The sequence below is a fragment of the Ranitomeya imitator genome, chromosome 4 (assembly GCF_032444005.1).
Source record: "Ranitomeya imitator isolate aRanImi1 chromosome 4, aRanImi1.pri, whole genome shotgun sequence".
In the NCBI taxonomy this organism is placed as follows: Eukaryota; Metazoa; Chordata; class Amphibia; order Anura; family Dendrobatidae; genus Ranitomeya; species Ranitomeya imitator.
In genome coordinates, this window is record NC_091285.1 from 674,619,748 (window position 1) to 674,635,508 (window position 15,761).

General features: G+C 37.8%; 1 protein-coding gene across 1 annotated transcript in view; it reads left to right on the forward strand.

Moving 5' to 3' along the window:
• The first annotated feature begins 586 nt into the window (after window positions 1-586).
• The window catches only part of LOC138677286 (complement C3-like), a 103,417-nt gene continuing 88,242 nt past the window's right edge, over window positions 587-15,761 (forward strand). Inside the window, exons 1-3 of the mRNA XM_069767317.1 lie at window positions 587-686; window positions 1,411-1,603; window positions 14,451-14,613. Of these exons, the coding sequence (XP_069623418.1) occupies window positions 619-686; window positions 1,411-1,603; window positions 14,451-14,613 (424 nt within the window). The 5' untranslated portion in view covers window positions 587-618. The remainder of the gene's footprint in view (window positions 687-1,410; window positions 1,604-14,450; window positions 14,614-15,761) is intronic.

Consider the following 15,761-nt stretch of genomic DNA (forward strand, 5'->3'; position numbering starts at 1 on the left):
GTATCTGTCTGGTACTATTATATGGGGTAACTGACACTTGTACTCTTATATTGAGCTGTCTGAGTATTTTGGGGTCACTAATATTATTATTTGGAAGTTTTAGGTGTCACTATCTGTCTGGTACTTTTATTTTGGGGACAATAGCTGTCTGATACTATTATATATGCGGTGCTATTATATTGAGGTTCATCCCTGTCTGGCACTATTATTAATTGGGGGTCACTCTCTGGCCATGATCGGGCACTAATATGTTCCGCTCGGTCTCACAAATACTGATTTTTGTGACGTAAGAATTTTGAGATTTTTTTTTTCTTGGAGTTTGCTTTTGGATTTTGTAACATCTTGTGACATTTTGGATTTTGTGATTTTTTTTATTTTTTTATTTAATAGATTTCGGGATTTCATTTAGCCTTTCTCTTTCAGCTCTTTCTGGATTACTGAATGGTGCCAGTAATCAGGAGGGGCTCACACTTTCCCGCTGCTCCGGTGTCCTGTTTGGTTAGTGTTGCACAATTTTGTACTTTTCTCAGATTTTTGGCTTTTCTCCCAGTTACTGATTAATGAGTCTAATCCTCCATAAACCTTCCTGAAGGAAGAGCGGCACAGAGTCCGGCCAGGATGATGGGGAGAGCAGTCCTGCACCTCGCGCTCCTCACCTGCCTGACTGTAACCTACGCCCAACCACCGTGAGTAACAGAATTCGAGTCGTCGGGTCATGTTGGGAGTTGTAGTATCTATGCAATTTTTATGGTAAAATTCTATCGTGATCACGTCCAGTGGTTTGGAAATATTGGAGATTTTAATATTTTCTGCATATATTTGTTATAATTCCTGTCCCGGGACCATCCAACAACTGAAATAATATTAACTAATCCCACAATTACAGTAAATAATACCGCTCCGAGTCCATGTAATATCACCATACCGCACCTACAAAATACTCCCATACACCGCTCTCCACAGAACTTGTCATTTTCTACTATTTTTTTTTTAATAATTGCTTTTAAATATGCAAAAAATAATCTGATATATACATAGAACTACTACTGAGAGTTCACTCTTCTGACCCCGCGGATGGACCCAGGACTGAACCCTAGGGGGAGTATAAAGATGTGTGGACTCAAAACGGTAGAAAAACACATCTATTCCAGGGACCTTGATAACCCGCTTATCTTGCCAGTCGCCAGTGATGCCACAATCGTCAAAATATTGGGAAACTGCATTAATAATACCGTATAATTAATATAATAATATGGATATATAGTAGAAGACATAAATGAGAACTAGTCAATGTATAAAGGGGAAAAACTGAACTCCTCAGAGAGTGATGATCATATTATACTAATGTGTGAAAATAAAAAGTCCATGTGTCCAACAAAATGCACAATGATTGTCCGTATCTGCCAACAGATGTGCCCTCATCATGCCCAGCTTCCTGCGCGTGGAGGTGGAGGAGGCCATTGTGTTAGATGCTCAGTTACAGAAAAGTCCTTTTGAGGCTGAAATCACCATACAAGACTTTCCTCAGAAAACACTAGAAATAGCCAAGACCAAGGTTTCTTTAAACAGCGCTAATGGCTTCCTAGAGAAAGTGAATGTAAAGGTAAGAATATAAGACGACTGCGGCGCCGTCACCTGTACATCTGTACATTATAGTCATAGATTATGTCTTCATTGTCTGAGAATGGAGAATACATGCTATGTTTTATAATATAAACACTAATACTTATACTGTCCCCGGTATACAAGAATATAACTACTATAATACTGCCCCTATGTACAAGAATATAACTACTATAATACTGCTCCTATGTACAAGAATATAACTACTATAATACTGCTCCTATGTACAAGAATATAACTACTATAATACTGCCCCTATATACAAGAATATAACTACTATAATACTGCCCCTATGTACAAGAATATAACTACTATAATACTGCTCCTATGTACAAGAATATAACTACTATAATACTGCTCCTATGTACAAGAATATAACTACTATAATACTGCTCCTATGTACAAGAATATAACTACTATAATACTGCCCCTATATACAAGAATATAACTACTATAATACTGCCCCTATGTACAAGAATATAACTACTATAATACTGCTCCTATGTACAAGAATATAACTACTATAATACTGCCCCTATGTACAAGAATATAACTACTATAATAATTCCCCTATGTACAAGAATATAACTACTATAATACTGCTCCTATGTACAAGAATATAACTACTATAATACTGCCCCTATATACAAGAATATAACTACTATAATACTGCCCCTATGTACAAGAATATAACTACTATAATACTGCTCCTATGTACAAGAATATAACTACTATAATACTGCTCCTATGTACAAGAATATAACTACTATAATACTGCTCCTATGTACAAGAATATAACTACTATAATACTGCCCCTATATACAAGAATATAACTACTATAATACTGCCCCTATGTACAAGAATATAACTACTATAATACTGCTCCTATGTACAAGAATATAACTACTATAATACTGCTCTATATACAAGAATATAACTACTATAATACTGCCCCTATGTACAAGAATATAACTACTATAATACTGCTCCTATGTACAAGAATATAACTACTATAATACTGCTCCTATGTACAAGAATATAACTACTATAATACTGCTCCTATGTACAAGAATATAACTACTATAATACTGCTCCTATGTACAAGAATATAACTACTATAATACTGCTCCTATGTACAAGAATATAACTACTATAATACTGCTCCTATGTACAAGAATATAACTACTATAATACTGCCCCTATATACAAGAATATAACTACTATAATACTGCTCCTATGTACAAGAATATAACTACTATAATACTGCCCCTATATACAAGAATATAACTACTATAATACTGCCCCTATGTACAAGAATATAACTACTATAATACTGCTCCTATGTACAAGAATATAACTACTATAATAATTCCCCTATGTACAAGAATATAACTACTATAATACTGCTCCTATGTACAAGAATATAACTACTATAATACTGCTCCTATGTACAAGAATATAACTACTATAATACTGCCCTATGTACAAGAATATAACTACTATAATACTGCCCCTATGTACAAGAATATAACTACTATAATACTGCCCCCTATGTACAAGAATATAACTACTATAATACTGCCGCTATATACAAGAATATAGCTACTATAATACTGCCCCTATGTACAAGAATATAACTACTAAACTACTATAATACTGCCCCATGCACAAGAATATAACTACTATAATACTGCTCCTATGTACAAGAATATAACTACTATAATACTGCCCCATGCACAAGAATATAACTACTATAATACTGCCCCCTATGTACAAGAATATAACTACTATAATACTGCTCTATATACAAGAATATAACTACTATAATACTGCCCCTATGTACAAGAATATAACTACTATAATACTGCTCCTATGTACAAGAATATAACTACTATAATACTGCTCCTATGTACAAGAATATAACTACTATAATACTGCTCCTATGTACAAGAATATAACTACTATAATACTGCTCCTATGTACAAGAATATAACTATTATAATACTGCTCCTATGTACAAGAATATAACTACTATAATACTGCTCCTATGTACAAGAATATAACTACTATAATACTGCCCCTATATACAAGAATATAACTACTATAATACTGCTCCTATGTACAAGAATATAACTACTATAATACTGCCCCTATATACAAGAATATAACTACTATAATACTGCCCCTATGTACAAGAATATAACTACTATAATACTGCTCCTATGTACAAGAATATAACTACTATAATAATTCCCCTATGTACAAGAATATAACTACTATAATACTGCTCCTATGTACAAGAATATAACTACTATAATACTGCTCCTATGTACAAGAATATAACTACTATAATACTGCCCTATGTACAAGAATATAACTACTATAATACTGCCCCTATGTACAAGAATATAACTACTATAATACTGCCCCCTATGTACAAGAATATAACTACTATAATACTGCCGCTATATACAAGAATATAGCTACTATAATACTGCCCCTATGTACAAGAATATAACTACTAAACTACTATAATACTGCCCCATGCACAAGAATATAACTACTATAATACTGCTCCTATGTACAAGAATATAACTACTATAATACTGCCCCATGCACAAGAATATAACTACTATAATACTGCCCCCTATGTACAAGAATATAACTACTATAATACTGCCCCATGCACAAGAATATAACTACTATAATACTGCTCCTATGTACAAGAATATAACTTCTATAATACTGCCCTATGTACAAGAATATAACTACTATAATACTGCCCCATGCACAAGAATATAACTACTATAATACTGCTCCTATGTACAAGAATATAACTACTATAATACTGCTCCTATGTACAAGAATATAACTACTATAATACTGCTCCTATGTACAAGAATATAACTACTATAATACTGCCCCTATGTACAAGAATATAACTACTATAATACTGCTCCTATGTACAAGAATATAACTACTATAATACTGCCCCTATGTACAAGAATATAACTACTATAATACTGCTCCTATGTACAAGAATATAACTACTATAATACTGCCCCTATGTACAAGAATATAACTACTATAATACTGCTCCTATGTACAAGAATATAACTACTATAATACTGCTCCTATGTACAAGAACATAACTACTATAATACTGCTCCTATGTACAAGAATATAACTACTATAATACTGCTCCTATGTACAAGAATATAACTACTATAATACTGCCCCTATGTACAAGAATATAACTACTATAATACTGCTCCTATGTACAAGAATATAACTACTATAATACTGCCCCCTATGTACAAGAATATAACTACTATAATACTGCTCCTATGTACAAGAATATAACTACTAGGGGGCGTGGCCTATCTGCGGATGGAGTAGGTCGCACAGAGCGGGAGCTCCGTCTCCGGGAACCTTAAAGCGGCTCATATCTTTGTCTCCGGCGACCTCTCTCACCCTCACGGAGTTGGCGCCGGTCCCGGGAGCGGCGGTGAGTGCATGGGGAAATCTAGAGCCGGCGTCCGCGATCCCTCTAGGAGAATCATTGATTTCTTCGCGGCCTCCCCTCAGCCGCCGCTGAGCTCCAAGATGGCGCCGTCCTCCCCCAGGGCTTCCCGCTCCTCACAACGCGGCGCTCAAGCGTCGCTTTCAGGCGATGCAGCGCCAGATCCTGCCGATGCCCCAGTGACTGCCGCTCTACTTAAGGGTTTACTTGGTGACCTTAGAACCTCCATACAGGAGGATATGCGCGCCATGCTGGCTGAATTGAAGGGGGAGGTGGTGGGGCTGGGCAATCGCACTGACCGCCTGGAGCGCAAGATGGCGGAGCTGGTCTCTTCTCATAACGAACTCTGGGACGCACATGAGACCCTGCAAACCCTGGCCACGAAAACCCACTCCAAAGCCCTGGACCTGGAGGATAGGTCCAGGAGGAATAACGTTAAACTCAGAGGCATTGAGGAATCTATCTTAGCAGGGGATTTGAAACTGTTTCTGCAGGATTTTATTGCGGCGGCTCTCCCACAGTTTACCCCCAAAGATATCACAATCGACCGTGTGCATCGGATCCCTAAACCGTCTGGTCTGGGGCCCTCGGTTCCAAGAGATGTACTTGCACGCATACGCTTCTAGGAAATGAAGGAGGATTTCCTACAGGCGCTTAGGAAGAACCCAGCTTTACCAGAAAGATTTGCTCACATCTCTGTCTTCCCAGACCTTTCCCCAGGTACTTTGGCCACCCGGAGGGCTTTTGGTCCTTATACTGCTATTCTCAGAGAAAAGGGCATTCTGTACCGCTGGGGTTTTCCCACCAAGCTTCTCATCCGGAAAGATGGATCAATCACCACCTGCCTGACTCCATCTCACGCAGCCCTCTCCAAGTGGGGACTCTCAGCTCCTGGCTCTCCGGTCTCCGCGAACCTTCCAAAGCCTGGGAATGGCAGAAATCTTAGGGCCCGCATTGCACCGGACTGGGAGGTGGCCTGAAGTTCACTACATTTTTGGTTCCCGGCTATTTTCCCGTATGGATTTGTTTTGCTTTCATCGTTCTTTTTTTCTTTCCTTGAGCTGCGCTGGTTTCTCTTTGAGAGTATCCGCAGCGATTCTCTGCCCCACAGGTGAACTGTTTTTTGAATCTCACCTTTTGGACTCAGGGTATTCCTGAATGGACCTCGGTCTACTGGTTTATTTGTTGTCTGTCTTGTTTGCATTTCCCCCTTGTTTCCCCTCCTCCCGGGTTCCCCTTACTTGTGCTCAGGCCCGCTGGCCACATGCCATCTGCTCTCTCGCACAGTTCATCGGTGCTCAGAATGTTGTAAAACTGTTTATATGCCTTTGCTATGAGTATTTCGTTATATTCAATTAATGTGAATGGCCTCAACTCCCCAGGAAAGAGGTCTATTGTATGGCATCAGCTGGGTAAATCCCGGCATGACATTTTGTGTCTCCAAGAAACGCATTTGCTGGAATGTGATAATGCCAGAATGTACTCGGGCTCATATCGGCACCAATTTTTGGCCAATGGCCCGTCAAAAAAGGCGGGAGTAGCCATTTTCTTTAGCAAAACCAACTCTTTTCAATTGATCCATTCCATAGCAGATCCGTTGGGTAGGTTCATTGTAGTTCTCTCCTTTATTAATAATGCCTCTTACACCATTGCTTCGATTTATGCTCCCAATGTAGGTCAGCTTAAATTCTTGGAGGGCTTGCTCAAAATTTTACACGACATTCAACATGGTCACAAACTGATTGCTGGAGATTTTAATGCCCCAATGTCTAAAGGGCTAGACTGCTCTGCCTCCTCCCTGTTAAGATGTGAGGCAGGTCCCCTAATTAACTTTTTTAATTTACACGATATCTGGAGCTATCTGCATTGCGGCGAGAGGGATTACACGTTCATGTCACCCAGGCAGGATTGACTATGTGCTGGTGAATGATGTGGCTCTTCCTCACTGCATTTCAGCAGATATAGGTAGTATCACTTGGTCGGACCATGCCCCGGTGTCCCTCACTTTGAGAGACCCTTTGGCTATCAGGCCTCCCGCACACTGGCGGCTCAACGCTCATCTCCTTACAGACCAATCAAATTCTCAGTTTGTAGAGAAAGCCTTGCAGGAATTTTTTTCCTCCAACGATACTCCAGACATACGTGATGATACCCTGTGGTTTGCCCACAACGCGGTGATCAGGGGATGTTTCATCAAGTTGGCGGCTACGGCCAAGAGAAAGTATAACTCAGCTCTTCAGTCTGCCCTAGACGAAATAGCTCACCTCGAGTCTGCCCACAAACTATCTCCTACCCCAGCGCTTTTTGCTGATCTTTCTAGGGCCCGCATACATGTTCAAAACCTGCTGCTTTATAAGACTGAGAATGCCCTGAGGAAAACCAGAGCCAAATTTTATGCAATGGGAGACCGGGCAGGTGCTGTTCTGGCTAGACGCGTCAGGAAGAGAGAGGCTCAAACCAAGATCCTATTCCTGCTTAGGTCTGACGGTTCCCGGGTTTATAATCCTATTCATATTGCTGAGGAGTTCGCATCCTACTATTTCTCTCTCTATGATCTTGGATCTGATCCAGGGGTTCCCCAGCCCTCGCGGGAGTTAATTTTGGCATTCTTGGAGAGGGCTAATCTTCCCTCGGTCAGTGTGGAGCAGCTTTCCTATCTGAATTCTCCCAATGGATGGCCTTTTGCCGTTTGAGGATCTTGCAGGGAGATTCTCCCTTACTAATATTGATTTTTTTCAATATCTACAGCTTCGCAGCTTCCTTAAATCACGTTGGTTGTTTGGTGCGCCCCCGCCTCTGACAGAGGACCCGGTTCATAGGTTCTTTAGACCATCCACTATATTGCCCCATGATATCTCTATCATCTACAAGGCGCTTATATCCCATGGTATTCCTGATAAGTTTCCTTTTATGACTTCCTGGGAGTCCTCACTGAATTTTGAGGCTTCCCTGGAGGATTGGCAGTTTGCTATGGTGCATCCCTCTAAATTCTCCTCATGTCTTGGCCACCTGGAACAGGTGAAGAAGATTCAGCTGCATTGGTATCTTACCCCTGCCCGCCTGGCGAAATTCACCCCGTCCTCCTCCCCGCTCTGCTGGTAGGGGTGTGGTGCCATGGGTTCCTCCTCTCATGTGTGGTGGTCGTGCCCACAGGTTCAGGTTTTTTGGCGCCAGGTAGAGGCCTTGATCGCTGATCTAACGCATCTTCCCTTTGTTCTGAATGGACAACTTGCTGTGCTGGGTATTTCCCTCATTGATCTCCCCTCCCCTCTCCGTCCAATAATTTCTAATGTCCTAGTTGCGGCCAGACAGGGTATCGCAAAATACTGGAAATCTTCGGATCTCCCTTCTCGGGCCGAACTGATCTCCAAGATTGATCTACACTTCTGTTATGAGCTTATTATGGCTCAGAGTTTGCCAAAAAAGAATAAAGTCCTTTCCTGGTGGGATCCCTGGGTGTCCTCGACCTATATTCCCAGTCTGCTCTTACTCTTATCTAAAAGTCATGTTTCTTTGAATATGTGATTTATCTGGCACTGTAATTGTGTATTTTTGTACTGATTATGCTGTGGTCCTCGAGCACTATGTATTTGGTTTTTTCCCTCTGTTCCCCCTGCTTCCCCTATTTTCTTTTCTTCCCTCCCCCTCCCCTCCCTTTTTCTGAAGTTATTTGATGTATTATTTGATATGTTATACTTCAATAAAAAGCTTATTGGTTAAAAAAAAAGAATATAACTACTATAATACTGCCCTTATGTACAAGAATATAACTACTATAATACTGCCCCTATGTACAAGAATATAACTACTATAATACTGCCCCATGTACAAGAATATAACTACTATAATACTGCCCCTATGTACAAGAATATAACTACTATAATACTGCCCCTATGTACCAGAATATAACTACTATAATACTGCCCCATGTACAAGAATATAACTACTATAATACTGCCCCTATGTATAAGAATATAACTACAATAATGCTGCCCCTATGTACAAGAATATAACTACTATAATACTGCCCCTATGTACAAGAATAAAACTACTATAATACTGCTCCTGTGTACAAGAATATAACTACTATAATACTGCCCCTATGTACAAGAATATAACTACTATAATACTGCCCCCTATGTACAAGAATATAACTACTATAATACTGCCTCTATGTATAAGAATATAACTACTATAATACTGCCTCCTATGTACAAGAATATAACTACTATAATACTACCTCCTATGTACAGAATATAACTACTATAATACTGCCCCCTATATACAAGAATATAACTACTATAATACTGCCCCTATGTACAAGAATATAACTACTATAATACTGCCCCTATGTACAAGAATATAATGACTATAATACTGCTCCTATGTACAAGAATATAGCTACTATAATACTGCTCCTATGTACAAGAATATAACTACTATAATACTGCCCCAATGTACAAGAATATAACTACTATAATACTGCTCCTATGTACAAGAATATAACTACTATAATCCTGCTCCTATGTACAAGAATATAACTACTATAATACTGCCCCATGTTCAAGAATATAACTACTATAATACTTCCCCAATGTACAAGAATATAACTACTATAATACTGCCCCATGATCAAGAATATAACTACTATAATACTGCCCCTATGTACAAGAATATAACTACTATAATACTGCCTCCTATGTACAAGAATATAACTACTATAATACTGCCCCATGTTCAAGAATATAACTACTATAATACTGCCTCCTATGTACAAGAATATAACTACTATAATACTTCCCCAATGTACAAGAATATAACTACTATAATACTGCCCCATGATCAAGAATATAACTACTATAATACTGCCCCTATGTACAAGAATATAACTACTATAATACTGCCTCCTATGTACAAGAATATAACTACTATAATACTGCCCCATGTTCAAGAATATAACTACTATAATACTGCCCCTATGTACAAGAATATAACTACTGTAATACTGCCCCATGTACAAGAATATAACTACTATAATACTGCCTCCTATGTGCAATATAACTACTATAATACTGCCCCTATGTACAAGAATATAACTACTATAATACAGCCCCATGTACAAGAATATAACTACTATAATACTGCCTCCTATGTACAAGAATATAACTACTATAATACTGCCCCTATGTACAAGAATATAACTACTATAATACTGCCTCCTATGTACAAGAATATAACTACTATAATACTGCTCCTATGTACAAGAATATAACTACTATAATACTGCCTCCTATGTACAAGAATATAACTACTATAATACTGCTCCTATGTTCAAGAATATAACTACTATAATACTGCTCCTATGTACAAGAATATAACTACTATAATACTGCCTCCTATGTACAAGAATATAACTACTATAATACTGCCCCTATGTACAGGAATATAACTACTATAATACTGCCCCTATGTACAAGAATATAACTACTATAACACTGCTCCTATGTACAAGAATATAACTACTATAATACTGCCTCCTATGTACAAGAATATAACTACTATAATACTGCCCCTATGTACAGGAATATAACTACTATAATACTGCTCCTATGTACAGGAATATTACTACTATAATACTGCCTCCTATGTACAAGAATATAACTACTATAATACTGCCCCTATGTACAGGAATATAACTACTATAATACTGCCCCTATGTACAAGAATATAACTACTATAATACTGCTCCTATGTACAAGAATATAACTACTATAATACTGCCTCCTATGTACAAGAATATAACTACTATAATACTGCCCCTATGTACAGGAATATAGCTACTATAATACTGCCCCTATGTACAAGAATATAACTACTATAATACTGCCCCTATGTACAAGAATATAAATACTATAATATTGCTCCCTATGTACAAGAAAATAACCACTATAATACTGCCCCTATGTATAGGAATATAACTGCTATAATACTGCCTCCTATGTACAAGAATATAACTACTATAATACTGCCCCTATGTACAAGAATATAACTACTATAATACTGCTCCTATGTACAAGAATATAACTACTATAATACTGCCCCATGTTCAAGAATATAACTACTATAATACTGCCTCCTATGTACAAGAATATAACTACTATAATACTGCCCCTATGTACAAGAATATAACTACTATAATACTGCCCCTATGTATAAGAATATAACTACTATAATGCTGCTCCTATGTACAAGAATATAACTACTATAATACTGCCCCATGTTCAAGAATATAACTACTATAATACTGCCTCCTATGTACAAGAATATAACTACTATAATACTGCCACTATGTACAAGAATATAACTACTATAATACTGCCCCATGTACAAGAATATAACTACTATAATACTGCCTCCTATGTACAAGAATAACTACTATAATACTGCCCCTATGTACAAGAATATAACTACTATAATACTGCCTCCTTTGTACAAGAATATAACTACTATAATACTGCTCCTATGTACAAGAATATAACTACTATAATGCTGCTCCTATGTACAAGAATATAACTACTATAATACTGCCTCCTATGTACAAGAATATAACTACTATAATACTGCCCATATGTACAGGAATATAACTACTATAATACTGCCCCTATGTACAAGAATATAACTACTATAATACTGCCCCTATGTACAAGAATATAACTACTATAATACTGCCCCTATGTACAAGAATATAACTACTATAATATTGCTCCCTATGTACAAGAATATAACTACTATAATACTGCTCCTATGTACAAGAATATAACTACTATAATACTGCTCCTATGTACAAGAATATAAATACTATAATACTGCCCCTATGTACAAGAACATAACTACTATAATACTGCCCCTATGTACAAGAATATAACTACTATAATGCTGCCCCTATGTACAAGAATATAACTACTATAATACTGCTCCTATGTACAAGAATATAACTACTATAATACTGCCCCTATGTACAAGAACATAACTACTATAATACTGCCCCTATGTACAAGAACATAACTACTATAATACTGCCCCTATGTACAAGAATATAACTACTACTAGATTGTGGCCCGATTCTAACGCATCGGGTATTCTAGAATATGCATGAATGCAGAATTCGCGGCAGACTGTGCCCGTCGCTGATTGGTCGAGGCAACCTTTATGACATCATCGTCGCCATGGCAACCATTATGACATCTACGTCGATACTGTGCCCGTCGCTGAATCAGAAATGTGAGATGTCTACGTCCTTTATGACATCATCGTCGCTGTGCCCGTTGCTGATTGGTCGAGGCCTGGCGGCCTCGACCAATCAGAGACGCGGGATGTCTACGTCCTTTATGACATCATCGTCGCGGCCTCGACCAATCAGAGACGCAGGATTTCTACGTCGATGCTGTGCCGGTCTCTGATTGGTCGAGGCCTGGCGGCCTCGACCAATCAGAGACACGGGATTTCCAGGACAGACAGACAGACAGAAAGACAGACAGACAGACAGACGGAAAAACCCTTAGACAATTATATATATAGATAATACTGCCCCTATGTACAAGAATATAACTACTATAATGCTGCCCCTATGTACAAGAATATAACTACTATAATACTGCCCCTATGTACAAGAATATAAGTACTATAATACTGCTCCTATGCACAGGAATATAACTACTATAATACTGCTCCTATATACAAGAATGTAACTACTATAATGCTGCCCCTATGTACAAGAATATAACTACTGTAATACTGCTCCTATGTACAAGAATATAACTACTATAATACTGCCCCTATATACAAGAATATAACTACTATAATACTGCCCCTATGTACAAGAATATAACTACTATAATACTGCCCCTATGTACAAGAATATAAATACTATAATATTGCTCCCTATGTACAAGAAAATAACCACTATAATACTGCCCCTATGTATAGGAATATAACTGCTATAATACTGCCCCTATGTACAAGAATATAACTACTATAATACTGCTCCTATGTACAAGAATATAACTACTATAATACTGCCCCATGTTCAAGAATATAACTACTATAATACTGCCCCCTATGTACAAGAATATAACTACTATAATACTGCCCCTATGTACAAGAATATAACTACTATAATACTGCCCCTATGTATAAGAATATAACTACTATAATGCTGCTCCTATGTACAAGAATATAACTACTATAATACTGCCCCATGTTCAAGAATATAACTACTATAATACTGCCTCCTATGTACAAGAATATAACTACTATAATGCTGCCCCTATGTACAAGAATATAACTACTATAATACTGCCCCTATGTACAAGAATATAAGTACTATAATACTGCTCCTATGCACAGGAATATAACTACTATAATACTGCTCCTATATACAAGAATGTAACTACTATAATGCTGCCCCTATGTACAAGAATATAACTACTATAATACTGCTCCTATGTACAAGAATATAACTACTATAATACTGCCCCTATATACAAGAATATAACTACTATAATACTGCCCCTATGTACAAGAATATAACTACTATAATACTGCTCCTATGTACAAGAATATAACTACTATAATACTGCTCCTATGTACAAAAATATAACTACTATAATACTGCCCCTATGTACAAGAATATAACTACTATAATACTGCTCCTATGTACAAGAATATAACTACTATAATACTGCTCCTATGCACAGGAATATAACTACTATAATACTGCCCCTATGTACAAGAATATAACTACTATAATACTGCTCCTATGTACAAGAATATAACTACTATAATACTGCCCCTATATACAAGAATATAACTACTATAATACTGCCCCTATGTACAAGAATATAACTACTATAATACTGCTCCTATGCACAGGAATATAACTACTATAATACTGCCCCTATATACAAGAATATAACTACTATAATACTGCTCCTATGCACAGGAATATAACTACTATAATACTGCTACTATATACAAGAATGTAACTACTATAATACTGCTCCTATGTACAAGAATATAACTACTATAATACTGCCCCTATGTACAAGAATATAACTACTATAATACTGCCCCTATGTACAAGAATATAACTACTATAATACTGCTCCTATGCACAGGAATATAACTACTATAATACTGTTTCTTATGTAATAACATAATTTAGTATAGTACTACAGAATTTTGCAGACATGTGTTCTTCTTCCCTTTTGCTGTATAATGTGCTCCTCTGTTATTATCTTCCTAGATTCCAGCTACACACTTTCAGAAGGAGCCAAAGAACAAGCAGTTTGTCTCGGTGACGGTGAGGTCAGACAAGTGTAGTCTCAATAAAATTGTGCTGCTTTCATTCCACACTGGATACATCTTCATACAGACTGACAAGCCCATCTACACCCCGGGGTCTACAGGTGAGGTGCAGGCAGCCATGTGTGGTGGTCCTGGTTAGCAGACCCGGCACTGCTGTGTATCTTCATATTACGGCATAGTCTGGCACTGGTGGTGAGAGGGCACTCTCCTGGTCCTAGTTATTACTCTCTAAAGGAGGTGCCACTAAGTCAGAGATTTGTGATGAAAGTCTGCAGTTACTCTATGTGACTGCAGACTCACATCCCACGCCCTGCATTCTGCCAGGATTCTCCGGTGCCGGCGGTGAGAGCAGGTGGTTATGAAATTATGAAATTTGCATAGTTCCGGCAACATTCAGACTAGACCTCACTCAATACAAGTGAATTGGTCACGGCAATGCACGTTTAGTAGGTAGGTGATCTTGTGGTTACATGATATCTGCTCCCATCATCGGCACCTGAGAATTCTGATGTGTGCAATGCGCCCTTTAAGGGTTCAGAAGTCTGCAGTAACATGGAGTGACTGCAGACTTTCATCTCAAATCTGGACAACCCTTTTAATGCTGCTAACTTAAACACAAATGTAGTAACCCTTAACTTGTCAGATGGCACAATACTTTATTAACATAGCCATGTGTCGAGTTATCTGATAAGGTATGGATTGCTACATGTGTACAGGATTATAATCAATAACAGCACATGAATACATCACCAGAACCACTAGCAGTACAGAATTACATCACTAGAACCATTGGTAGTACAGGAATACTGCATAACAACCCCATCAGGACATGAATACTTCACCAGAACCTCCATCAGTACAGAAATACAATACCAGAATCAGAACAGGGATACATTACTAGAACCATCATCAGTGCAGTAGTACATCAGCAGAACCACAATCAGTACAGTAATGCACCAGAACTACAGTCAGTACAGGAATACAGCACCAAGTTTAGTGCAGCGAACAATGGAAATGTCAGGTCAGCCCCATATATAATTGGGTTGCATGAACCTACTTATCCTAGTATGTTGTTAACAATGTAACGAGATGCTGTGAGTTGTTATTCCCAGTCAGACTATGAACCATACAGGATCCACAGTACAGATAAGAATTAGTCAGTGTTACATTGAGGTCCCATATTGATTACATCTTTTCTGATTGGAGACTTTCTCTTCTCCATCTTGTTCAGATGCCATGATAACTTTTC